This window comes from Polypterus senegalus, chromosome 1 (assembly GCF_016835505.1).
Source record: "Polypterus senegalus isolate Bchr_013 chromosome 1, ASM1683550v1, whole genome shotgun sequence".
NCBI lineage: Eukaryota > Metazoa > Chordata > Cladistia > Polypteriformes > Polypteridae > Polypterus > Polypterus senegalus.
Window position 1 is genome coordinate 268,256,161 of NC_053154.1, and position 26,304 is coordinate 268,282,464.

The 26,304-nt window shown below is 34.8% G+C and overlaps 1 protein-coding gene across 1 annotated transcript in view; it reads right to left on the reverse strand.

Annotated features, from left to right (window-relative positions):
• Positions 1-2,655: 2,655 nt before the first annotated feature.
• The window catches only part of caly (calcyon neuron-specific vesicular protein), a 128,281-nt gene continuing 104,632 nt past the window's right edge, over positions 2,656-26,304 (reverse strand). The window contains exon 5 of the mRNA XM_039773688.1: positions 2,656-6,952. Coding sequence (XP_039629622.1) covers positions 6,752-6,952 — 201 coding nt within the window. The 3' untranslated portion in view covers positions 2,656-6,751. The remainder of the gene's footprint in view (positions 6,953-26,304) is intronic.

The following is a 26,304-nucleotide window of genomic DNA, read 5'->3' on the forward strand; positions in this document are numbered from 1 at the left end:
CCTTGAGACACTTGCTGTTTTTATTTATCTAAAGCTGTTGCTTTAAATTACCATACGGCTTGCACTAAAAACAACAAACTAGAGGCATGCATCGTTCTTATCTTTTCATTGAAAAAGCTAAATATCAGCATTAATTGGCTTCTTTCCTGCTGAAAAAAACATTGAAGTCCATGAATAGCACATACAGAGCAATCATAACATATCAGATATTGGATACATATCTATTACCTTAGAAAAAGCTGTTATTGGTCTTTTGTACCTTGGCCACAGTTCATTCTCAAAGGTACAATAATTTCTTAATAAAGAAAAAACATATGGAATGTATATAATTTTATTCAAAGCAGATGAGGCTTTTGGTTATGCATACTGCATTCTGCATAAATATTGCAATAAATATGAACGGTCTAAATATGTACCATACATATTGGAGTATCTGCCCATTTACTTCCACATTCATGTTTTCTATTCATACTAGGAGTCAGCTATGGAATGGACAAAGCTTTATTAAGAACATACACAATCAAAGCAATGTGCAGTACAAGGAAGCCACAGCCCCCAAACAAAACCGGTATAAGCATATGGTGAAAAAACAGAAGCCATTCTAGTTTATAAATTAATTATAACAATTGTATTGTTTCCCAGAAACTGTTTTTTTATTAATATGATGATTCTGAAAAATGGTATTTCTTTAATTTGTAGTTGATGCCTTTTGGGCAAATGTGTAAAATAAATTTATGAAATGGAAATAGAATACAAATGCGTAGGATGGGCACCAAGTAATTATTTTCTATTTTAGGGGAGATGGTGGTGACAATTATGTTGTTTTTTTTTTTTATCCTTATCGTTGTGTTTCTTTATTAATCTTAGATTGTTATTCTGTGTTTGATTCAACAAAAATTGTCACACTCATAAAAAAAAAATCTGCCATTCTGTTTGCTGGATAGCATGAAGGCCTGAAAGGTAGTGCTCCTGATTGGGTTTGAATCCTGGCCTGCTGACTGGCTGTTTGGAGTTTTCACATTCTCTACATATCTGCATTTACATTTCTTCTGCGTCTCTGGTTTTTCATGTACACTGCTAAGATTTGAAGGACAGATTAAGTGAAGACTTTAAATTGTCCCAATATGAGTTACTGTGTATGAGTGTATGACTGTGCTCTGGCCATGCCCCTGAATGGGATTAAGCAAGTTCAATCTATATCTAGATGTATATTCATATCTATATATACAGTATATATATATTGTGACAAGTGGCGGGGGGTGGTACCCAGCCGGGATGCCCAGAAGGACTGGAAGAAGGGCTAGCCTCCTCCAGACCATGACAGGGCAGCCGCCCTGGATGGTATGGGGACCACGGGAACACGGCTTGGAAGCTCAACCCTATATGGGCCCTTGGTCTCCGTCAGGGGACACCGGATGCCTGAAGAGCCCTGGCCCTCAGCACTTCCGCCACACCCAGAAGTGCTGGAGGGAAGAAGACCAGGGACACTCAGAATGCTTCCGGGTGCACAGCCGGCACTTCCGCCACACCAGGGAGTGCCAGCAGTCTTTTATTGGGAGGCACCTGGAGCACCTCCGGGTGATTATAAAAGTGGCCTCCTCCCTCCATTTGATGGCTGGAGTTGGGAGGAAGAGAGACAGAGCTCAGGAGGAGAGGAGAGGAGAGGAGAGGAGTGGAGGTGGACCTCAGAAAGAGAGGCATTGGAAGGACCTGGACTTTGGGGAAGTACTTGGGTTGTGTGTGCACTTTGTAAACAGTATATTGTAAATAAACGTGTGTTGGGTGATTTAAAACCATTTATATATATATATATAAAATCCAGCGTGTGTCTGTCTGTATGCATGTCAGCTTGTCATGAGAGAACTACTTAGCGGCTTTAGATCGTTTTTTTTTTCTATAAATAGATTGAACATTCTGGTTGATTTTGTGACTTCTCTCATCATGCTAAGTATCATAGTTTGCTTGTGGTGCCGATTTATCTATGCAAATTCCAGAGAGAGGCTGCGGGCTAAGGGGAGATACCTGTTTGTTCAACAGACATTATCATCTTCAGATTGTTAAGGGGTAAGGTTTGACATTTTTGAGAGACAGATCACAACTACTGTATGTGTGTTTCAGAGGGTAGCTGCTGATTGCCAGAGTTATCACAGCCATGTGCTTTTCTCTCAAAGCAGGGGACACTCTTCCATCAGAGTTGAACACAATAAGATTCATTGCCAATGTTTGACGTTGGAGCATACCTACCTTCTGCCTCGATAGAATTCCATTTTTTTAAATTTTTTTATTGATTTTTAAAGTTTTGTCCTGTTTCACTACTATGTGGGCAGAGGCGAGAGGGACAGCTAGTGCAGGATATATGAAAGAACGAATGCAACTGCCTACAAGCCAATCAGTGACATTTTTTGTAGCAGATGCTAGAAAACCCATACATTTTTATTATTTGGGGAATATAGGAAAATATAGCACCTAAATTTTTAGATTGCACTTAAGTGATCTTATTAGTAGATGATCAATCCATTTGGCTTTTACAATAAGCTGAAAAGGAGAAACAGTAAAAATATAATTTAATTATGTTAGTTTGAGAATGTTGACATGTTAAGAGGCTAGCATTCAACAGCAGAAAACATGCCTTTAATAAAAACAACTTGGCAACAATTTGATGACAAAGTTAAACATTCATTTATTTGTTTTATGAAAGCAGATGGTCACAACATTCATTTTGGCACTTAGTACTGTACACAGAAAGTGTTTGCTGCATCGGGAAAAGATTGCCATCTTTAATAAAATGAAAGTGAGTAAGTGCTGATCAACATAAACCAAGTGCATCACACTGTAACAGTGAAGAGCCGACTTAAGTATAGTGAAAAGTAGAGTGCCATTTTGGTTTAATACAAACAAACAATTTATCAAGTGATAGAGTGCATCTACTAAAGCACCTGAAACTGCAAAATTGGATATGCCATGAAAAAACTATACAAACACACCTAAACAATTGGAATAACAGAGCACAGGGAGAATGAAAAAATACAGTATACTAGAACTCTTAGTATCAAACCATGCTGAATGACTTTGCCCCAAAGCGACTGCCATTCCCTACTAGTTAATATTTTGATGTTTTATTTCCATCATAGATAGATAGACAGAAAGATGAGAGATGATATAGAATATATTCTATTATTGCAGAAAATCTGTTGAAATGTATGTTGCTACAGAATGATTCTTATCAACAATTCAGGCTTTTTTCTCTTTTCCGTTAGTTTTCATGTTCTCAAATTTGGTTTAAGGAAAATATATTTCATATCCTTGTTTTATTCCTTTTCAGCCCCTAACTGAAAGTTTCTGTTTTGGAGCCTTATGACATATTTAAGGTGCCATCTCGTTTAATAACAAACACCCTGCCAGGTATGAATTTTCCAAAATTAGCAAAATGTCTTTTCCTGAGTAAGTTCATTTGTGTATTATTGGAGCAAGCCAAAATTGATTAATGAGGTCATTTACTTCACTTAAAAACTATACCAATGTAAAAAAATGAACACATTACATATTATCATACTTTACCTGGCATTTCAAGAAGTACTGCATGCTATGCTTTAAATAAAAGCTGATCTTTGAGTAGTTTTAAAACCCTACATCAGCAGCAGAAAATCTATTAATTTATAATCTGCCTGTTACTGTCATCTGTTGCCAGGTTCTTCCATAATTTTGCTCCTTCTTTACACAGTCCTAGTTTCTTCTGATTTTGTGTTCCTGTCTGAAGTCTCTGGTAAGTACTATGCCTATACCATTTCATAATGCATTTTCTGCTATTTGATAATTCTGGTAGATTCCTAAAACTACACCAAAAAAATTACAATTAAAAGCAAACGTATTAGAAAGCTAAATGGTAAATGGGTAGGGCTGAAGAGATATGCCAAAAGTGACCAGCAAAAGCTGATGAAGTAATGGACATATCTAAAGATATGAATATCATAATGTACACCTATACTGTATTCATAAATTTAAATAAATTTACTTGAACTAGAAAACAATAAAGAACAAGTACAGAACATATTTTTTTTATATTTTTAAATAAATCTAACCAGCTTAACATGAAGTGGATATACACTGCTGCATGTTTAATGATTTCAGCTTTCAGATGAACATCAGCTTGACATCCATGAAAGTGAAATGAGTGAGAGTGGAATATTTGTGTTTTTGTCTTTGCTATGATATAAAGTAAGATTGTATGCCTAAAGCCAGAAAGAAAATACTCACTAATTAATATTATGGCACTGCTCAAAAGCAACACATTAACTAATATAATATAGGCTACACCGTTGTGATACTTCCAATAAATACAATAAAAAGAAGATACTGTGGCCCTGCAAGCACTAGCACTAAGTAGGTGGTGATAACATGGAACTTTGAATTAAACACTTCACAGATTAACAATGTGAAAGATAATAGCAAACATAGAAGGACAAATTATATAGAGTATCATTTACTTGGTAGGTTTGTCTAAAATATTTTCACTAACTTTATTAATAGAGTCAGGGGTAAAAGCCTATCATAGCAAATCAGAAGCAAATGCAACTTTTTCAATTTAAAACAAAATGAAATGTTGAAATGTGAATATATTTCCCCTGATTCAAGCATGTAACAAAGTATTTTAGTTTTAGAACAAACAAATAAGACCAACAAATAACATTTAACATAGCGCAAATGGAAAACTCTGCATTGTAGTATTAATATTTGAACATCTTTAGTATAACCAAACTTTCTACCACTTGCCAAGAGACCATATTTTTCGCTGATAATAAAAAAATCCTTTTAAACTTTCACATTCCTTTCAAACTTAATGCTTAATGTCTTGTGTTTAAATATTAAATTTTTAAAAATCAGAAGTATGATCCACCAAAGATCTCTGATTCATATTACGTAATTCAACTTCTTTTTTTGATATTCATCACTCAGATTAGTGTATTTTTGATTTATTATCGAAGTTCCTGTTGTCCTGAAATCAGGTCTAATTCTTGTTTCAATTTCATCATTATAGTCTATTATTTACCTTTAAAATTTTTTTTTTCCTTGTACTGCTCTTGACTTATTAACACCTTAGCATTTAATTGTAAGAGGTCATTGAAATCTGTTATATTTATTAATTCTTAAATGCATCCATATTTAATATGTATGTATGTATGAATGGATAGATGGATGGGTGTATGGATGAATGAATGTATTGATTGATTGCTATTAAACCAGCACAGCTTGACCAGCTGTATCTTGTACAATATTTATTTGTCTACATGCTAAAAAAGTAAATGTGTTAATTCACACTGAAAACATAAATTAATTTATCCTTTTAGTAATGTTATGTTTAAATGTGCTAACATTACCTGATTATATTAAGAATATGTATATACACATATTATTAATGCTTACCACAAAACGTCAAAGCACTTCTTCATTGCTGGTATCGTGTCCTCAAATATTACTTGCCATTAGTTGAACTCGTGCATTTGTTAATTCTGTTCTGAAAACGAAAAAACTTTTTGTCCATTTGACTCAGTATACTATGTACAGCTATCCACCCTTTTTTCACAATTATGAATAATTATCTTAAATTTGGATCCTCCTTACTAAACATGTTTACTCCATTGAAAGTGTCATAGTTGTAAATATATATATATATATATATATATATATATATATATAATGGAATTAATACAGCTGAATAGTCTTATCTTCTATACCTCTTTATACTGGTGCAAGTCAGAGTTTCATCTGATATTCCAGTATTACTAACTAAAATCTTAGCATTTCCAAGAAAAGTATGCCACTGGTATGTACAGTATACTTGACAGACATAAAGCTCTGCTCGCTAGTAGCAACATTGAACAACTGATTTATTTTCCTCTCTGTAGTCCTCACACCTCATGTTATCTTCCAATTCTTTACATGAGTACAGTTTATGATTTATGTTTACAACTCCTAGTCTCACTCAACAATAAAACAAATGATCAATTCAGTCCTTATTTTTTACATTCTACGCATTGGTTTAAGTAATTTTACTGGTATTGTAGGGTTACTGTACAATGACTAATATCATATGAAGCACCATTTGCATTGACAAAAACATCCTTTTTAGTTTGTCAACAAGACTGAAAACAATCCAGTGGTAAGTGGTTATTTCTGGAATATGAGGAAAAATATGTAATATTTCTACTTGTTTTCTTAACACAAGGCTAAGCAAAGTTAACACAATACTCGTACATTTTCCTAATAGAAAGCAAATAGACTGGCTAAGTTATATTATTCTTCAATTGATTTTTGTTTGTTGTTTTAAAGTAACATTTTTCGCATGAGCATGTATAAGGTTTCTGAAATTAGCACAGAAAATGAACGATAGGCCCCTTACAGTTGCGCTGAGAGACAGTATTTATTTACAAATCTTTTCCTGTTTTCATACTGTGTGGAACCCTGACTAAACAGACTTTTTTACCAGCATTAAGACAGATATTTATACTTTTAATTTATCACAGAATTTTGGTTCCTCTCATTTAATTTTGAATCAATAAACAGACAGTACAGAACTCTTAAAATTGGTGGCACCTTTTGACTAAAAAGCCAAGGGCTTAACATATTTCATTCAGACAAATGTGTCCTGGATCAGCTAAATTCCTTCAACAGTTTAATTTTATTTTCCTTTAAATGTTAATTAAAAGTACAATACATTTGTTGGATATAATACAGTAGCATCCATTGTTCCTTTTTACTGGACTCGGCTTGATTCTTCTTTTGCTTTTTCTGCCTCTTTCAAAGCATTGATTACAGGAAGCCATGGTGATGGCAGCTCTGGCAGAGTTTTCTTTGCCTGGTTCAAGTGACTGATGGCTGTATACAGGCTTCCACGTGGGCCTGTCTCCTGTTCAGAGTAATACATCTCCAAGGCAGCAGGAGTGCAGTGCTTGTGCTGTGGAAAAAGAAAGCACAACTTGTTAAGAATCACGCATTATTCAATGCATTGCATTCTCAGCAACAAAAAATATTATACTGTAAAATATATTATATTGTAAGGCACTGCGGTGGGCTGGTGCCCTGCCCGGGATTTATTCCTGCCTTGCACCTTGTGCTGGCTAGGATTGGCTCCAGCAGTTAGGATATATGTTGTTGGAAATGAAATTGTAAGGCAGCATTTCTTAACCCTTAGGTTAACAACTGCTACTGCCAATGGGTCACTAGTTGCTATTGTTTCTAATTGTAGTGGGTCGCAGTGGGTCATGAGTGGCTTGCGATCACACTCGAACTCATCTTTGATGATCATGCTTGATTCACCATGGTGCAGACTAACACACCTAGCCGATGATTCAAGCTCAACTCACTAAGAGACAATCCCATCCTGTTTGGGTAACAAAGGCACTTACATGGAAAAGGTGGGTCAAAACACCAAAAAGGTAGAGAAACACAGTTTGTAAGGTGCATAGTTATCATCCAAAGTATGATATTCATCATATTCTCCATCTATCCAGTCCTCCCATCCATCCATCGATTTTCTTAACCCTCTTATCTCACATGAGGATCACAAGGAGTCATCCCAACAGTATCAAAGCTGATGCTAAACTGCGACAGGCCTGCTTCAGTACTCAGCTGCCAAGATACTCCGACTCCACTTCCACTTGTCCGAGCCTCCGCTGACTGGGCTGTATCTCCAACCAGTATTCTTCCCCCACGGGTCCTGCCAGAGTATCCAAGGTGACAGTTCGAAAATAATAAACTCCATCTGATCCAGTTCTCAACATCCTCCACGTCATTTTTGCAGAGTCGCTGACCACAGTGTGCTAGCCAGCCTAGCCCAGTTGGCTAACACCATTGCTAAATGTGATAACGCCATTATCAACTTCGGTCTGCTGAACATCTGCTCACTCATGAGCAAGGGGCCTCTCATCCACGAACTCCTCACTGATCATAAGTTTGACTTTTTCTGTCTAACCGAAACATGGCAACAACCTCACGACTTTTCCCAACTTAACAAATCCACTCCCCCGGCGTTTATTTACATCTCTCAACCCTGTGGCTCTGGCCGCGGTGGAGGTCTCGCATTAATGTATCATCAGAAGTGGAAAGTCTTGCCGTTGTCTGTTCCTGCCTTCAGTTCTTTTGAATCTCTTGTGTGTCAATTAAATGGACTTATTCCTACTATTATTGCAACTGTTTACCGGCCCCCTATACCAAATAATGACTTTCTGAACGACTTTGCTGTTTTCCTTACACACTTATCTACTGTTTCATCAACAATACTTCTGGGGGATTTCAATATACATATGGATAATATCAATGTCCCTATTACTAGAGACTTTACCTCCTGCCTTGAGAGTTTGGGATTCCAGCAACATAATGATGTTCCCACTCATTCCAAAGGACATATTTTCTGCTCCCTGGTTCATGCCTCAACTTCGGCTTTTGAAAGCCAAAGGCCGGCAACTTGAGCAATTATATAAAAAAACTGGACTCTTTGTTCACAAAGAGATGTACAAAAACCATATAATTCAATACAAGGACTGTATTGCCCAAACTAAATCTAACTATACTCACATTATTTTTTCCAGTGAAGGCAACACCAAGTCATTGTTTTCACTACTTAATAATATAACACAACCCCCGAATTCTTTACCTTCTCACCTTTACTCAACTGAATTTTGCAATTCCCTCATGTCCTTTTTTAATGAAAAAATCCAGAAGATTCATCAGTTTCTCTGTACGGATTCCTCCAGTACTTCATTTGAATTTCACCCACCAACTCACTCATTTTCCTCTTTCCAGCTTCCTACTTTCTCAGAAATATCAGATCTTGTCTGTAAGTCTAAGCCATCCATCCACCTGTCAACTGGACCCCCTCCCTACAGTTCTGGTCAAAGCCTGCCTCCCCTCTCTTGTCCCTCTTATTTCTGCTATAATCCACTCTTCTCTCACTACTGGTATTGTTCCTTCATCTTATAAAACTGCTGCAATAACCCCAATATTGAAAAAAACGACTAATTTCAGTAATTTTCGTCCTATTTCAAATCTACCCTTCATTTCCAAAATTCTTAAATAAATAGTGGCTATTCAACTTCATTCTCATTTATCTCAAAATAATCTGTATGAACAGTTCCAGTCTGGTTTTTGTCCCCTCCACAGTACAGAAATGGCACTTATAAAAATGACTAATGACTTCCTTATGGCAGCTGATTCTGGTTTAATTACTATTCTCATCCTCCTTGATCTGAGTGCAGCCTTTGACACTATTTGTCACACTAGTCTTCTCAAAAGATTATCTTCGATTTGTATTACCCACACTCCACTAGATTGGTTCAAATCCTACCTCTCAGGCCGCACTCAGTTTATTCAGCTTAAAACTTTCACATCCCAACCAACCGCTGTTACATCAGGTATGCCCCAGGGCTCTGTTCTGGGGCTTCTCCTTTGCATTATTTACCTCCTTCCCCTTGGTAATATATTTCATAAACATAACATTAGCTTCCACTGTTATGCTGATGACACCCAGCTCTGTCTCACTAGCAAACCTACTGCTTCCTTCCCACCCTCCTCGCTTATTGATTGCATAGCAGAAATCAAATCCTGGTTTTCTTCAAATTTTCTTAAATTAAATAGTGACAAAGCTGAGGTTCTCCTCATTGGTACAAAATCAACATTATCCAAAACTGATCATTTTTCATTTGTTATTGATAATTCCTCTGTCTCCCCTTCCCCACAGGCTAAGAGTCTGGGTGTCTTCCTTGACAGTACTCTGTCCTTTCAGTCCAACATCAATAACATCTCCCAGTCTGCATATTTCCACTTGCATAACATTAATTGTATTCGCCCCTCCCTCACTCCCCACACCACTGCTATCTTTGTTCATGTTTATATTGCACTGTCAAACAAACATTTCATATCTAAACGTGACACAAGAAATTAAAAAAAAAAATCAATGCCACTGCCAGCTATGAGTGATAGCATTTACGTTAATCAATAAATCCACCTCTTTTGATTGCCTTCAATTATGAACTGGTTTCAAGACAAAATTCCCACAGGAATTTAGGAAAATATATGCTAGTAATCTAGAAAATTAGATTTTGTTTGGAGAGTAGACATGACAACAAGTCAACAGCAAATTAATTTTTTGATGTTGCAGGACATTGTTATGTTGTCATTGTAACCACACAATAATAAGAAATCATGTAACAGCATTCTGTTAATTCATTAATATGTTTTTGAGCCTGTCTAATTGAATTCAGGGTTACAGTGGTTTTTCCTTGCAGTACAGGGAGCAAGGTAGAAATCAATCCTATATTGGCCAAAGATATGTTATTTTAAACTTCTTTAATTTATGAACCTGGGCACAATGAAATTAAGAATATAATTTTATTCCCTTCATGCGTCCATATTTGTACTGTACAAAAAATATTTACTACAGTCAAAAAAGCAACCTGACAATTTTGAACTGCTAGCAAATGAGATAACTAAAAAACTACTTCTGCCTCCCACATTAATGCAAATAGAAAGTTATAAATTATACAATGTTTTAATACAAGCAATTTCAGGTTAATAAAAAATAACTATTTGCTGCATAACTATTCATGGTATCAAAACTTTTTTACAGTTTAGTTTCACACACTAGGAAAGAAAAATGCACCTAATTAAAAACCATTTTAATACAGGATTATTACAGATTAAAGTCTTCCAGTTTAAAATCAAATGAACATAAATTCCAAACATTCCCAAAAGTACAAAAGCTGTAGTAAATGTGTGCAAGCTAACTTAGCTCCACGTAAAAGATTGGCATCTCTCAGGAAAAAAGCAAATAAACTGAAGGTCATGCAGATAACAGAAAGTTAGTACTTAGCAATTCTGTTTGCAATAATACAGATAATGTCAATTGTTAATAATGAGAATGAGTTTTTTCCTTTTCATGTTTGAAACCCAAATGTCAGAATATGCTAATCACCATTGCTGCCACCAACATCAAAGGCCTAAGTAAACCTGCAGGGCTTTAATTACAGTTTAGTCACAGTGAGTCTAATTAAAGGCACCCATGGCCATATTTACATGCCGTAGATTTTTTTGTAAGAAAAATTTGACTCTCCTGAGAAAACTTGGAGCCAATCTTCTATTGCTGTAGGGATAAAGCTGTCTTTCTACTTGAATACACGAACAACATCTTTACTGAGATGTGACGAGATCAAAAGGCATACAATGAACAAGACTGAAATGCCAATAAATTGTTAATTTTATTCAAGAATTTTAAAAATGTATAGTTTTATGGGCCTTCACTGAAAATATATTGGGAATAAGAAGTCCTGCTTTTCAGAGAGATAATTTCAATCCATATCTTCAAAAGAAACAAGGGGAATTTCTTGTAGAGAAAAAGGTATTTCTTGGAGTAATATGAAGAAAGTGACCCAAAGCAAAAATAATTTCAATTCTATTTAGTAAACATGTACAACTACTAAATTTGATTTCTGTTTCTATTTATTTAACATTTACACCAGCCCTTTTGAATGAACGATTGCAATTCCAAAATTCTCATCAGGTAGCCTGGCAGCTATTGGCTAAAAAAGATATATATATATATATACACACACATATACAAATGGTTTTAACAACTGTCCACAACAGCTGTTTAAAGTGGAAAAAACTCTGCATATCACACAGTTTGGTGTAATGTACATTTTAAATAAAATGTCAGTTAAACCAGTCTATGAGCTCTGTTAATTCCTTCAGCATTTATTCAACTTTCAATATTACTTATCCTAGCATGACATCAAAAATAAACAACCGGCATATCTGAATTGCAGTGAAAGAGGTCTCTAGAGAAAACTGTTTAAATTACATTACATGTATGGAAAGTATTTTATTCACACAAGAATGTAATCAAAGCCTCTGTCACAAAATATAGAGCTGCAGAGATAATAAGGGCTTGGTTTAGTGATAATCGGTTAGACAGCTAGCCCCAGATACGTATTAAATTTATTAAATGTGATTTTTTCTTAAATGTCTAAAGGACAACACAAATTCACTGATATATCAATTAAGTCTTTAAAATATCTGAGAATAGTCATGGTAATACAAATTAGGAGAGAGCAAAATACCTGTAAGACCTGTAAGTTTTGACAAAAAAGTTTTGATTGAAACTATGCATAATAGTACAAACAGCAACAGAAACTGGAAATATTTTTATGAACGTGGCTTGGCCAGAAAAAAACAGATTATTTTAAATCAATAGTCATCTCAAACTCATATTTATGTTGAATATGATCCTGGAGGAGCGGCTGATTGTTTTTTTTTAAATAAACAATTAGCTATTGATGTATGCAGTAAAAAATGAAGCAAAGGTGTAATCTAGAGATAACCTCTCAATAATAGGGGACACGGGTATTGGGAGTAGTACTGAATGGTTCACTAAATTTAGGTGGCACTTTTCCGCTTATACTTTTGGTGGACAGCCAAACTTTTTAACAAATTATAAAAAAATAAGTTTTCCATTCACATATTTCCTGTAATTTCATTTGTCAGTATTGGACTAACCACAAACTGCAAATATCTTTCTTATGAGAAACTGAAGTTTACTAAAGTTTAAATTCATTTAAATTTTAAATAAAGGGATTTCGAAAGAGTGAATTATGAAAAATTCTACCAATGTCAAAATGTGCACCACAGTAATTTTTATTGGCGTCTTAAATCTTTCAGTTGGGCAGCTGAGGAAAATTCTACAATAGAGAGAAACAGAATTACTATCTTTAGAATAAATAATTTTCAAAGCTTTTAAAAAATTATTGACTTGTAACTCAGATAGCAAACTATGTAAAGAAAAACTTTTCAGCTAATCCTAAAAGGGAGGGTTGTTTTTCTCAGTGGCATAAACGCCATGCTTTAGAAAAGCATTTCACATGCATAAAATCATAGTATACGCATTAGAGAAAGACACATCTATAACAATTTATGGACATGCCAAATCACTGTGAAGAATAGTTAAAATAATAATTGATATACTTGTTCTAATGTGATCATAGTAAAGGAACGTTTATAATTCTTCATGTATTATTTGTGTGTGTAATCAAAGAAATTAGGTAAAGAACAATTCTTTGTTTAAAGTAAAAAGAGCCCTTACTGCCAAAGTTAAACACCTAATAAGATATTGTTTAGATTATGTCCTCAATGTATTTCTCATAGTTATATTCTCAGAAGCAAAAAATCAATACAAAACAAAGCAATATGATAATGTCAATATGAAAGTAAAGTACTCGGATAAACAGGGAATATTTCCAAAAGCAAATATATGGATTTAGGAAAACACTCTTTACCATAACATTAAATATTACCTGACTTCCAACTAATTACTAAATTATGTTTAAACCACAATGAACATCTAGGATGACTGGATTCCTACAGTAACTGATTTTGCAAGAACCTGTTACAATTTAGCTGCCTAAAAATGTCTGATCTGGCAGTTCAATCAGGAATAAAAGGGGATGTTTGCCTTTTCTCCAGTTCTGCTCAGTATAATCCTCACTGCACACAAAAATGAGTACTGTATTTCAAATTATTTTGGCAACTCTTGTTGTGCAGAAAGATAAATGTTGATAAGATTTTTTCACTATGAATTATCTTAAAAGTTACAAATAACACATATTTTCAATGTTATTTATATTGAAATGTTAATGTTCTAGTTCTGATATAAAACCTGCTGTGATGTCTTCTAATTATCTTCTCCTTATTTTCCATCTTGATGTACAATAGTAAAAGATGCTGCATCATGCTACCTCTTACAGTATAAAAGAAAAATAATTACAAAATATAACAGGCTTGCATAGCATAGGCAAGAAAAGGATTTTGTTTGACATTTAGAAAACCTTGTGTGCAAATATCAACATTGGATCCATTATTAATAGCCTGGTATATTATAAAGATTTTGGCACCTTTCAGATCACTTTAAATATGACCATTTTGTAGAGAAATATGCAAATTACTAACAATTCCAGCAAAGAAAACAAACAAGCCTTGGGGTAAGCAAACAAGAGCTGATAAATGTTAGTTACAAGGTGTCAAAAATTCTGAGTTTCCATGTCAAGCCCATGTTTAATTTTTTTATCTAGCTGCTATTAAATCAGGTTTCTTTGCATTTGGATAAAATGAAAGAAACTAAGGTTTACACCCAGATTTTACTAAGGAGACACAATATGGAACCACAGAATAGACTTGTCTCTTGCTTATCTTGTTTAAATTTTCCAAATTAAAATCATCTGTTCTAACACAGTAGGGACTTTTTGATGTAAATGCTTCAATGAAATGTTTCTTCTTTTACTAGATAAACAATTGAGACCAATTTTCATGGATTCTTCTGAAAAATATTTGACAAAGTGAGCTAAATACTTGAAACAGAATCTGAAGACTTATTTTCCTATGAATCAATACATTGCTCTCATCAACTTTCAAGTAGCAACAAGCTAATTTGTTTGTTAAAATCATTTTTCAAAAAGCTGCAATAATAAGTTCCACCACTTTTAACTCTGTTATCAAAAAACATTCAGCTCATTTAATTCTTTGTTTGAAACTGAGTACTTGTCTAATGTCACTACTGTCTTTTCTAATGTCCAAATATCCATCATTGTTATTCCATAAAGTAAATGTCTAATCAGAATCCAAACAGAAACTAATATACAATGTTTCAGATACTTTAGTGTAACTGAACACTGCAAGAAATAACAGTAGCTTTCCAGATCATCATTCTTGCATCAAAGGATTGGTTGAGTATTAAGACGTACCACATCAAGACAAAATTGACATGTCTATAGACAAAAAATATGAAATACTATGAACAACAGGGTAAAGAATTCCAGGTTTTTCACTTGCTTTTGATGAATATGATTAATTAAACTGGCCCCTGCACACAAATTCTGGATGTGCTCATCACTGCTATTGAAGGGAGAGATTAGAATCATAGATAAAAAAGTGGGCTTGCCAGGTCAGTCAAAGTTGGTAGCAACAAGTCTCACGATAATGAGGATTATGGAAATTCAAAATACGTACAAAATACTAGAATAAATAGTTAATAAACAATGAAATATGTGCAAAAAATCATCGAAGAAATGTAAATGAGCTCAGTTTGAAACAGCTGCCTTGTAAAATCCTCCACAGATTATGTTTACAAGACCAGGCGGAGATCAGATTAGATTATTGCATTAGTTTAAATGAAGATTTGGATTAAGTTATTGAAAATACAGCAAAAAAAAAATGAGTTAAATGTCTTGGCAATGAAGAAGGAAATTTATCCATTAAATACAACATTAAATATAAGAGCTCTTTATACTTTTTAATGGACAAACAACATATACTACTAGAGAGATGCATGATGAAATTTAAATTAAGTATCATGAAAGTCAAATGGGGAGACCTCACTTGGGGAGTAACATCAGATTCTACTAAAATGGAGCAAGCCTTAATGATAATGAACAGGTTCTTTGTGCAAAAGGTTAATTCAACATGGGAGGGAACCTACAACTGGACCGTCACAACTGAAATGGATCGAATTCTCATTTCTATCTTTAAAATTTCTAGAACACTAGAGATTCATTCATTAGAATGGTGTGTAATTTAGAGAGTAAAACACAGCTCACAAGGTTTTGGTGTCATACAAAGAGAAGAGTAGTAAGCAGCAAGGCAACCCAGAAAACTGAAAACATTTAACACTGTTTCGTCAACATCAGAAGAGGATTGATGTGGTTGAGTGTCCAAAGCCCTTAAAAGAAGTGAACATTGATTTATTAAAATGGTTGTTTTATCCAAGTACTGTATAATAATGTATTATCCAAAAATCCAAAAAGAGAAAATAAATTTGTTATAGTTCAAGTCAGTCCATTTACTGCATTTTCCACAGAAAGAAAATGATGGTGGTGGAACTATACAAGCCAACAGAAATATCAAGGCATGTTATCAAGGCAGGATTGAGCAACCAAAATGAGAATGCATTTAAGAGATTTAATTAATGGGCCTCAAAATGTCAATATTAGTTCTTGGAGTACAGAGCAGTCAAGACCTTGCCTGCTATTTCATCCACTTGCAATGATACTGGCACCATAATTATACATCCTATTCCTTTACAGACAATTTTTCTTTATGTTTTAATTACAATTATATGCATGTATGTATATATGTGTATTTTTTTTCATAGGGGACTGTTTAACATCATACCCTTGGTTTATTGTATTAGGGCTTACTATCAAACATTATCTGATTATCCAGGGCTACAGCTACTGTTTAACCTCATTCCCTGTTTTTACTCTCTCAGGACTGTTTAAGATTATATTTTATGTTTATAGTGTTTCGACTGTACTGTCAATAGATATCTCTGTTTTAATCCTTATACACTGCTGCTGGGGGGCTTGTTTTGTTTTGGACATGCTTTGTCTTTAGGTATGTCAGAAGAATGGGACTTTGTGAAGCGTGGTCTAGCCTCACATGGGGAGTCAAATAAGGTAGGGGAGGGATGGGAGGGAGAGAAACAGAGCAAGCGAATTCTAATATATCCTTTAAATCCTTATACTGTAATTGTAAGAGCCAATGTAACAATAGGCTTTATAGCAATAACTCCTAGAAAAACTGGAAATTAAGGTCAAAGCTATCTTATGTAAAAATGTACTATCTTAAATTAAGACTACAAAATGTCAACAAAAGTTCAGAAGCAATGTCTCCATGACCAAACAGTTAACTTTGTGAGCTGGAATGTTAAAGGTCTCAATCACAAGTTAAACCACAAATTAAAGAGAAAGAAAGTATTCTCTCATCTAACAGGTAAATGGTAAAATAGTGTTTTTACAGGAGACCCACTTATTAAGGATAAGGAGTAAAACACAGCTCACAAGGTTTTGGTGTCATACAAAGAGAAGAGTAGTAAGCAGCAAGGCAACCCAGAAAACTGAAAACATTTAACACTGTTTCGTCAACATCAGAAGAGGATTGATGTGGTTGAGTGTCCAAAGCCCTTAAAAGAAGTGAACATTGATTTATTAAAATGGTTGTTTTATCCAAGTACTGTATAATAATGTATTATCCAAAAATCCAAAAAGAGAAAATAAATTTGTTATAGTTCAAGTCAGTCCATTTACTGCATTTTCCACAGAAATAAAATGATGGTGGTGGAACTATACAAGCCAACAGAAATATCAAGGCATGTTATCAAGGCAGGATTGAGCAACCAAAATGAGAATGCATTTAAGAGATTTAATTAATGGGCCTCAAAATGTCAATATTAGTTCTTGGAGTACAGAGCAGTCAAGACAGATAGATTACATGATTGTAAGGATAGATAGATAGATAGATAGATAGATAGATAGATAGATAGATAGATAGATAGATAGATAGATAGATAGATAGGACGGGAGCAGTTCTGTCCCCCATATGACAGGAGGCAGTGGTTCTCCTGTGCTGTACCAGTTTGGACACCTACTGGGGTACTTGGGAATTAGAGTCCAGAAATACAACCCTGTTGGGGTTCCTGGATGTTGTTAGAGGACTCTGTCAGGGTAGAAACTCCCTGGTTCCCCTATGGATATTGATTAAAATTCTCACGCCTGTACTACAAAACTGAAAATATGTGGTATAATTTATGACACATTTGACTTTCAACAAAAAAAGTCAATATCTCTTCTATATCGGTTTTTAAAATAGGTGAAATCCTATGCCACTGGAACATGAACAGTATGGAACACCATTTTGTTTTACTGATCCCAATATAATTCATAAGGAGTTAATTTTTCATAATATATCATATGAAAAAAATAACATCAGAATGCAAATGTGCCATAGAAACTCAATTAGTAAAAAAAAGATACAGATCATAAAAACAAAATATATATATATATATATATATATATATATATATATATATATATATATATATATATAATTATACATTAATGCTATCAGTGTGGAATGTCTTCATTTAGTACTTTCAAGTATAGTCCAACACATGCCACACAGTAATTTATGACTTAAGTTTTGGTTGCTGGATAACACACATTTCCTAATTTGGAAAGCTGCACTACTCATGTGGAAGAAGTACTTAATGTCTGGCAGAAAACACTCCTGGATAAGAGGGAACATGCCAGCCAAAGAGCACCACTATCATCCCCTAAACCATGTCCAAGGCTTCTGCTTTAGAGATGATGATTGGACTGGAGAACTGAATGTAGGAAATACAAACATATGTGAAGTGTTTTTGCCAGGCTTAAATAGTTGAGGTTTAATTGGTCGTCTGATTGGTTGTTTTTCCTCTTCAATCTCTCTTAAGAAGACTCTAAAATTAAGCACTGTTTGTACCTAAAGTAAAACAACATTATACAATGGATAAACTAAACATTTTTATGCAATTATTAAGATTTTAATTATGGCAATTAAATGTCAATGTTAAGTGTATTTATATAGCACATTTAAAACAACAATTAAAATATTGTTTAATATTAGGAACTAATGGCATTGATATCAAATTCTTTCATTCTAAACAGCAGCACTTTTACAAGAGCTCATTTCTGCCAAAAAGCTTATAAACATTGCGTCAAATGCCCATAATTTTAAGATGCATAAGTCAAGATTCAACTCAATCTTGAAAAGTAATCAAAATTCTTAATTCTTCAACAGAAAGGGTTTAAATGGATCTTGTCTGGTACATTACAGGGAAGTAGTAAGAATGATACAGAGTCAGTAACTTTTTCCATTTCTACCTTTAAAGTGGAGGAGGAATCCCAGGAATCCACAACTTTTACCCTTCCTCCACAAGATCCAGCATATTCAGTATTTAAAGCATACCACTGTCGGACATCATCATTGATTTTGGGACACCTTTGAAAAACTCCAACAGGATACGAAACTCCACGTTTGGAGCACAGAAAAGATGGAAACAATCTGTCTGAGCTGAAGGTATTGATTACTTCACTCAGGGTAAAAATAAATGATGCATAGGAGGATATTAAAGAGGACATAAAGAAGGATATAGTATGAATACACAACAGAATAGACAAGCTGCTTCTGGATATCAAAGACTGAGAGTTACATTTATGCAATAACTGTGAATCAAATCTTAAAAAAATCTAGTATACAGGAAAATATGAGCAAAACCGAGAATAAAAATGCACCTGTGCTCAATTTGGAACTTCATGGCAAAGGCTTTGAATACTTATGTACATATGCTTTCTCAATTTTTTTATTTTTAATACATTTGCAAAAACCTCAAGTAAACTTTTTTCACGTTGTCATTATGGGGTGTTGTGTGTAGAATTCGGAGGAAAAAAATGAATTGAATCCATTTTGGAATAAGGCTGTAACATAACAAAATGTGGAAAAGTGATGCGCTGTGAATACTTTCCGGATGCACTGTAAATGATATATAGAAAAGAAATAAACGACATACACAAGACAAACTAATAGCTGCTTGAGGATATTAAAGACCAGGAAAAAGAAATTTAAGAAATTGCTTTGAGGCAACCTTTAAAGGTATGCTAGAAAAAATTGAGGAAAAAATACAGGAAAATGCATCTAAGTTTGAGAATAAACTTAGAGCACTTGGTGCTCAGTTTGAAGATGTTAAGCAAATGTTCATGACTTGTACTGAAATAGCTGAACAACTGGCATCTACCGCTGATGGAAAAGCAACAGCTGCAAATTCCAAATGCAAAGTGTTTGGAAAATCGTGAAGTTTCGAAACTAGTGAAATTCATAGCTAAACTATTCTCTAAAATATTTGGAGAGGACTTCAAATCAGACACTGTGTTGGCAGCAACTTACCACATACATGGCTTGAATACCTCAAAACCCAGGACTGTCATTGTGCGCTTTGAAAACTTACTATTTAAATTACATATAATGTTACTTCTCAGACAGAAAAAAGAAATTATATTTGAAAATAACCACATTCGTATTTTCCCTGATTTCTCACCTTCAACAGCTGCTAAACGAGACACATTTTACAGCATCAAACAATGCTTATGGAAAGCTGAGATCAGATACAGCCTCTTTAATCCTGCCAAACTGAAAGTGGTCATTCAAGGCAAGTTATACATTTTTACTTCTATGGAGGAAGCAGAAAAAGAGCTAAGAAAACTGATCCCGACACTTTTTGAAACACAAGCTTGAGTTGCATTGGGTCCTTGCATGGAAAAGAAGAGCTTACCTGCTATTTCATCCACTTGCAATGATACTGGCACCATAATTATACATCCTATTCCTTTACAGACAATTTTTCTTTATGTTTTAATTACAATTATATGCATGTATGTATATATGTGTATTTTTTTTCATAGGGGACTGTTTAACATCATACCCTTGGTTTATTGTATTAGGGCTTACTATCAAACATTATCTGATTATCCAGGGCTACAGCTACTGTTTAACAGCATTCCCTGTTTTTACTCTCTCAGGACTGTTTAAGATTATATTTTATGTTTATAGTGTTTCGACTGTACTGTCAATAGATATCTCTGTTTTAATCCTTATACACTGCTGCTGGGGGGCTTGTTTTGTTTTGGACATGCTTTGTCTTTAGGTATGTCAGAAGAATGGGACTTTGTGAAGCGTGGTCTAGCCTCACATGGGGAGTCAAAATAAGGTAGGGGAGGGATGGGAGGGAGAGAAACAGAGCAAGCGAATTCTAATATATCCTTTAAATCCTTATACTGTAATTGTAAGAGCCAATGTAACAATAGGCTTTATAGCAATAACTCCTAGAAAAACTGGAAATTAAGGTCAAAGCTATCTTATGTAAAAATGTACTATCTTAAATTAAGACTACAAAATGTCAACAAAAGTTCAGAAGCAATGTCTTCATGACCAAACAGTTAACTTTATGAGCTGGAATGTTAAAGGTCTCAATCACAAGTTAAACCACAAATTAAAGAGAAAGAAAGTATTCTCTCATCTAACAGGTAAATGGTAAAATAGTATTTTTACAGGAGACCCACTTATTAAGGATAAGTTTTGGCTGCACAGGGACTGGACTGACCAAATATTCCATTCTAGCTTTACAAAGAAAACTAGAGGTGTGGGAATTTTTATACATAGAACAATCTCATTTATAGTATCAAATGTAGTATCTGATTCTAAGGGGCAATATGTGATCGTCATGGGTAATTTATTTAACTGTGATTCTGATAAATATTTATGCACCCAATGTGGATAATAAGGACTTCATTCAAAACATATTTGCATCCATTCCCAATGTGAATGCTCATAAAATTGTAATAGCTGGTGACTTGTTTTTTAAATCTAGATCTAGACAGGTCTCCTGCTACGGGGCGATGACAATTAACACTGCTTAAAACAATTACACAATTTGTAACCGATCACAATTTATCAGACCCATGGAGATTTATAAGCCCAAACTCAAGAGCACATTCCGTCTACTCACCGCTGCATCACTGTTACTCAAGAATTGATTATTTCTTTATAGATAACAATTTTTTGCATACTATTAAATCTTGCAAGTACGACACTATTGTTATCTCCAACCATGCCCTTTTGATCAGCTCAAATCACTATGCCACACATACTCATCTCACACCTGGCGTCTTAACTTACTTTTATTAGTAGACAAGAAATGTGTTGCATTTTATAAAAGATTCTCAAATACGTTAGCTCCCCTTTCATTAGCAACATATACAGAAGTCAGAGACAATAAAATTCTACCTCATACTTTTCACCAAACATTAATTACCTTTTTTCCTTATCAAAATAAGGACTTATTACAATGTGCATCATATAGACCAATTTCACTTCTGAATAATGATGTTAAGATACTCTCCAAAGTCCTAGCTTGAAGAATTGACAAACTGTTTCCTTTGATAATATCACAAGACCAAACAGGATTTATTAAAGGCAGACACTTAGCTTCCAATCTTCAGTGCCTGTTTAATGTAATGTGTTCACCCACAAAATCTAACACCCCAGAGATATTATTACTGTTGGATGCAGAAAAAGCATGTGATATGGTTGAACGGAATTATATCTTCACTCCATTGGAGAAATTTGGGTTTGGCTCAAACATATGTGCATGGATCAAACTACTGTATACTAGTCTAGGAATCTACAGCTTGTATTAACATTATTTCACACTACTTTAAACTAGATTGTGGAATTAGACAAGGATGCCCCTTGTCACCACTGCTTTTTGCAATTGCCGTTGAGCCACTGGCAGTTCACTGTCAAAATGCTTATGGGATAAAGGGGATTATTAGAGAAGGACTTGAAAAGAAATTTTCACTATATGCAGATGATATACTATATATACAGTATATCAGATCCACAAAATACTGTGCCTGCAGTCCTAACAGCACTAACAGAATATCAAAAGATTTCTGGTCTCAGAATTAATTTGAATGAAATTGTGCTCATTCCAGTGAACTCTCTTGTACACAATATTAGACACATTCCCTTTAATCATCACAGATCACTTTAAATACTTAGGGGTAAACATCACAAGTAAACATAAAGCTCTTTATCAACAATATTTTGCTGTCTGTATATAAAAACTTAAGCAAGACTTGTATAAATGGTCTACCCTTCATCTCAATTTAGCTGGAAGAATTAACACTGTCAAGATGAATACCCTTCCTAAGCTTCTTTTCCTAAGCATTCCAATATACATCAATAAATACTTTTTTAAGAAGTTAGATTCAATCATAACCTAATTTATTTGGAATTCAAAACATCCACGTATCCAAAGGGCGACCCTACAAAGACCTAAGGCAGAAGGTGGCATGTTTCTACTTTCAATTTTATTACTGGGTGGCAAATGTACAAGCTGTAAAAACATGGACATTGACACAAATAGAACATGCACAGGCTTGGTCCGCAAGAAAAATAAAATCCTGCCGTACTTCTTTACATTCCTTCCTTTGTACCCCAGTAAATACAATTTATCGCGAATATATTAACAACTCAATTGTGCTTCATTCACTCACAATATGGAACCATATGTAGGAAGTACTTCAAGATAGAGAAGCTTTTTTCTGTGGCACCTCTGCATGATAACCACCTTTTTCCACCCTCTCAAACGTTAGCAGTTTTTAATGTTTGGAAAACATTAGGGATTAAATCACTTACAGATTTTATATAGACAAATTCTTCACATCCTATGAACAATTACACTTCAAATTTAACTTTCCAGCAACACATTTCTTTCACTACCTCAAAATTAGAAACTTTGCTAAACAAAACCTGCCCAATTTTCCTTACCTCCCACCTACTTCTATTCTGGAAAAATAGTCTTGAGGAGTCAGACAGCATTTCTGTAATATATAAAAATATTTTAAAGTTCCTCCCTTTCAAAGATCCCAGAGTACAGTGGAAAAAGGATCTCTCACTTCACATTTCAGAACAGGACAGAAAGGCAGCAATGCACAGAAGTTACTCTAGCTCCATATGCGCAAATCATACAATTATTCAACATAAAATCATCTATTGAGCACACCTGTCTCGTTTAAAATTTCCAGTGCAAGATCCAGCCTGCAAATATTGCAATCAAGTTCCAGCCTCATTGGGCCACATGTTTTGAGCGTGCAACAAATGAACATCTTTTTGGACAAAAATCTTTAAATGCCTTGGTGTAACAATCTCTTCCAAACCATTAACAGCTGTGTTTGGTGTACTTCCAGATGGCCTTAAGTTGGAGAAGGACAAACAAACTGTAATTGCCTTTACTTCACTACTGGCACTGAGACTGATCTTGCTCAACTGGAAGAATCCTAACTCGCCTCTTTTAAGTCAGTGGGTAACCAATGTTATATCTTCTTCTTTCGGCTGCTTCCATTAGGTGTTGCCACAGTGGATCATCTTGTTCCATATCTTCCTGTCCTTTACATTTTGCTCTGTCACACCCATCACCTGCATGTCTTCTCTCACCACATCTAAAAAACTTCTCTTTGGCCTTCCTCTTTTCCTCCTGCCTGGCAGCTCTATCTTTAATATCCTTTTCCCAATATACTGTACCCAGCATCTCTTCTCTGCACATGTCCAAACCAATGCAATCTCGCCTCTCTGACTTTGTCTCCCAACCGTCCAACCTGCGCTGACCCTCTAATGTACTCATTTCTAATCCTGTACTTTCTCGTCACACCCAATGCAAACCTAAGCATTTTAACTCTATCAACTCCTGCTCTGTATCGTGCTTTCTGGTCAGTGCCACTGTCTCCAACCTATATAACGAAGCTGGTCTCACTACCATCCTGTAGATCTTCCGTTTCACTCTTGCTGATAATCGTCTGTCACAAATTACTCCTGACACTCTTCTCTACCCATTCCACCCTGCTCTTCCACAATCCCCATTACTCTGTACTGTTGGTCTTATATATTATTTGAAATTGTGCAAAACTTTTTAAAAACCTGGCAGGATCTAATTAATAAAATTTTAGAATAAGCATTTAAATTGAGGAAGTAGATTCTCTTTTCTTTTATTTATTTATTTATTTATCCATCCTACTATTAAAGTTTTACTCTGTTGGCCTAGCTGTCTTTCTCACAGGTGGGGGTTTATTTAACTTGAAAGTAGTTCTGTAAAATTTGACATGCTTGTATGGAATGTTACTTGCTTTTAATAAATAGCAATACCAAGTGAGGCAAGGAAAGACTTACTATTTGTTGGTTTAAGCAGTGGTATAAACAACAAAAGGAAGTTGATCGAATGACATAGAGTGTCGGAGAAACTTGAAAGTTCAAGTTTACAAAGTCACACAGTGCCCGAAATAAAAAAGATGTTGTCAGATATCAAAGTCGCCGTGAAAAGGCAAGTTGTAGCCCACCATCTGAGAGTCATATGGAAGTTAATTAGGGTACAGAGAAAAGACAAAAAAAAGGCACACAGTGGCAAAAAAGCTAGAAATGTTCATTTTAATCTCGGAGAAAGTAGAGTAAAAGGACACCTTTTATTGGCTAACTAAATAGATTACAAATGGAAGCTTTCAAGGCAGCTAAGGCCCTCGAAAGGACACCTTGCCTGATGAAGGGGCCTTAGAAATGCCTCGAAAGCTTGCATTTGTAATCTATTTAGTTAGCCAATAAAAGGTGTCATTTCACTCTACTATCTGCTGTATTAATCTATGGCTAACATGTTACAACACTCTAACTTTAATCTCGAAATTTCCTCTTTAATCACATAGTTTATTTTGTCATCAAATTAGAACATCATAAACTTCAACTTAAAATCATTTAATTTACTACTTTCTCAAATACCATCGTAACTAAAGTAGTACGTTAAATGATTTTTATTGTATGTATTCTTCTATGTGCTCTATGTGTGTGAATCACTACGTGCCTTTTAAACGGGCTTTCTCTTCCTCCAACATAACACAGAATCCATTACATTCATGATATTACAGCTCTCTGAATAAATTAAATACTGAGATGTATACTTGATATCATTTTCATGATGATAGGAATTAAAGCATGTTATTAAACATGGGAACATGGTGGCACAGTGATAGTGATGAACTGGCGCCCCGTCCAGAGATTTTTCCTGCCTCACACAAGATGCTTGCTGCGCGACCTTCGATTAAATAATTTATTGCAGCAGTACTGTCTCTTTCAAACATACTAACCTCCTATTCCTGTCCTTCCTTTTGTTTCTCCAAGTACCCAATTGCCACACAATCAGATCTGTAGATGTCAAGCCATCTGTAAGCTTAGAACGTTGATTCTTCAAAACTTTTATGGAACATTGAAATATCATCGTAATACATATTTAGTTATTCTATCCATCTATCCATCCGGTGTTGTGCCAGCCCCAACAAAAATACAGCATGAGGCAGGACCGATCCCTGAACAGGGTGCAAGCTCGTCGCTAGCGCTGCGACACGGTGTCCTCACATGTTTAATTATTAACAAAATAGATTATTTAAATGATGTTAAAATTGTGTCTGTAGAATGTAAAAACATATTTTGCTGCATTTCATATTAAAAATGATATCATCATATGTAAATAGGTGCTTTATTAAGTGGCTCAGGTTGTGCAATATTATAACAGAATCGTAAGTTTACAGTGAGGTAATTGTACTTATAGGTACAAACAGTTCTACAAGGAGCACTTGATGGACTGATTGAGTGCGTTTAGAGCTCTTGGGATGAAACTGTTTCTAAACCACGAGGTCCCTACAGGAAAGGCTTTGAAGTGTTTGTCATATGGGAGCAGTTCAAATAGAGCATGGCTGAAGAAGCATGTTCTTGATGCTGTATACCGATAATTCTCTTTCTGATCAGCTGCTTGAAAGCTGTGATTCCACACTCAGATACAGTGGGATAAATACT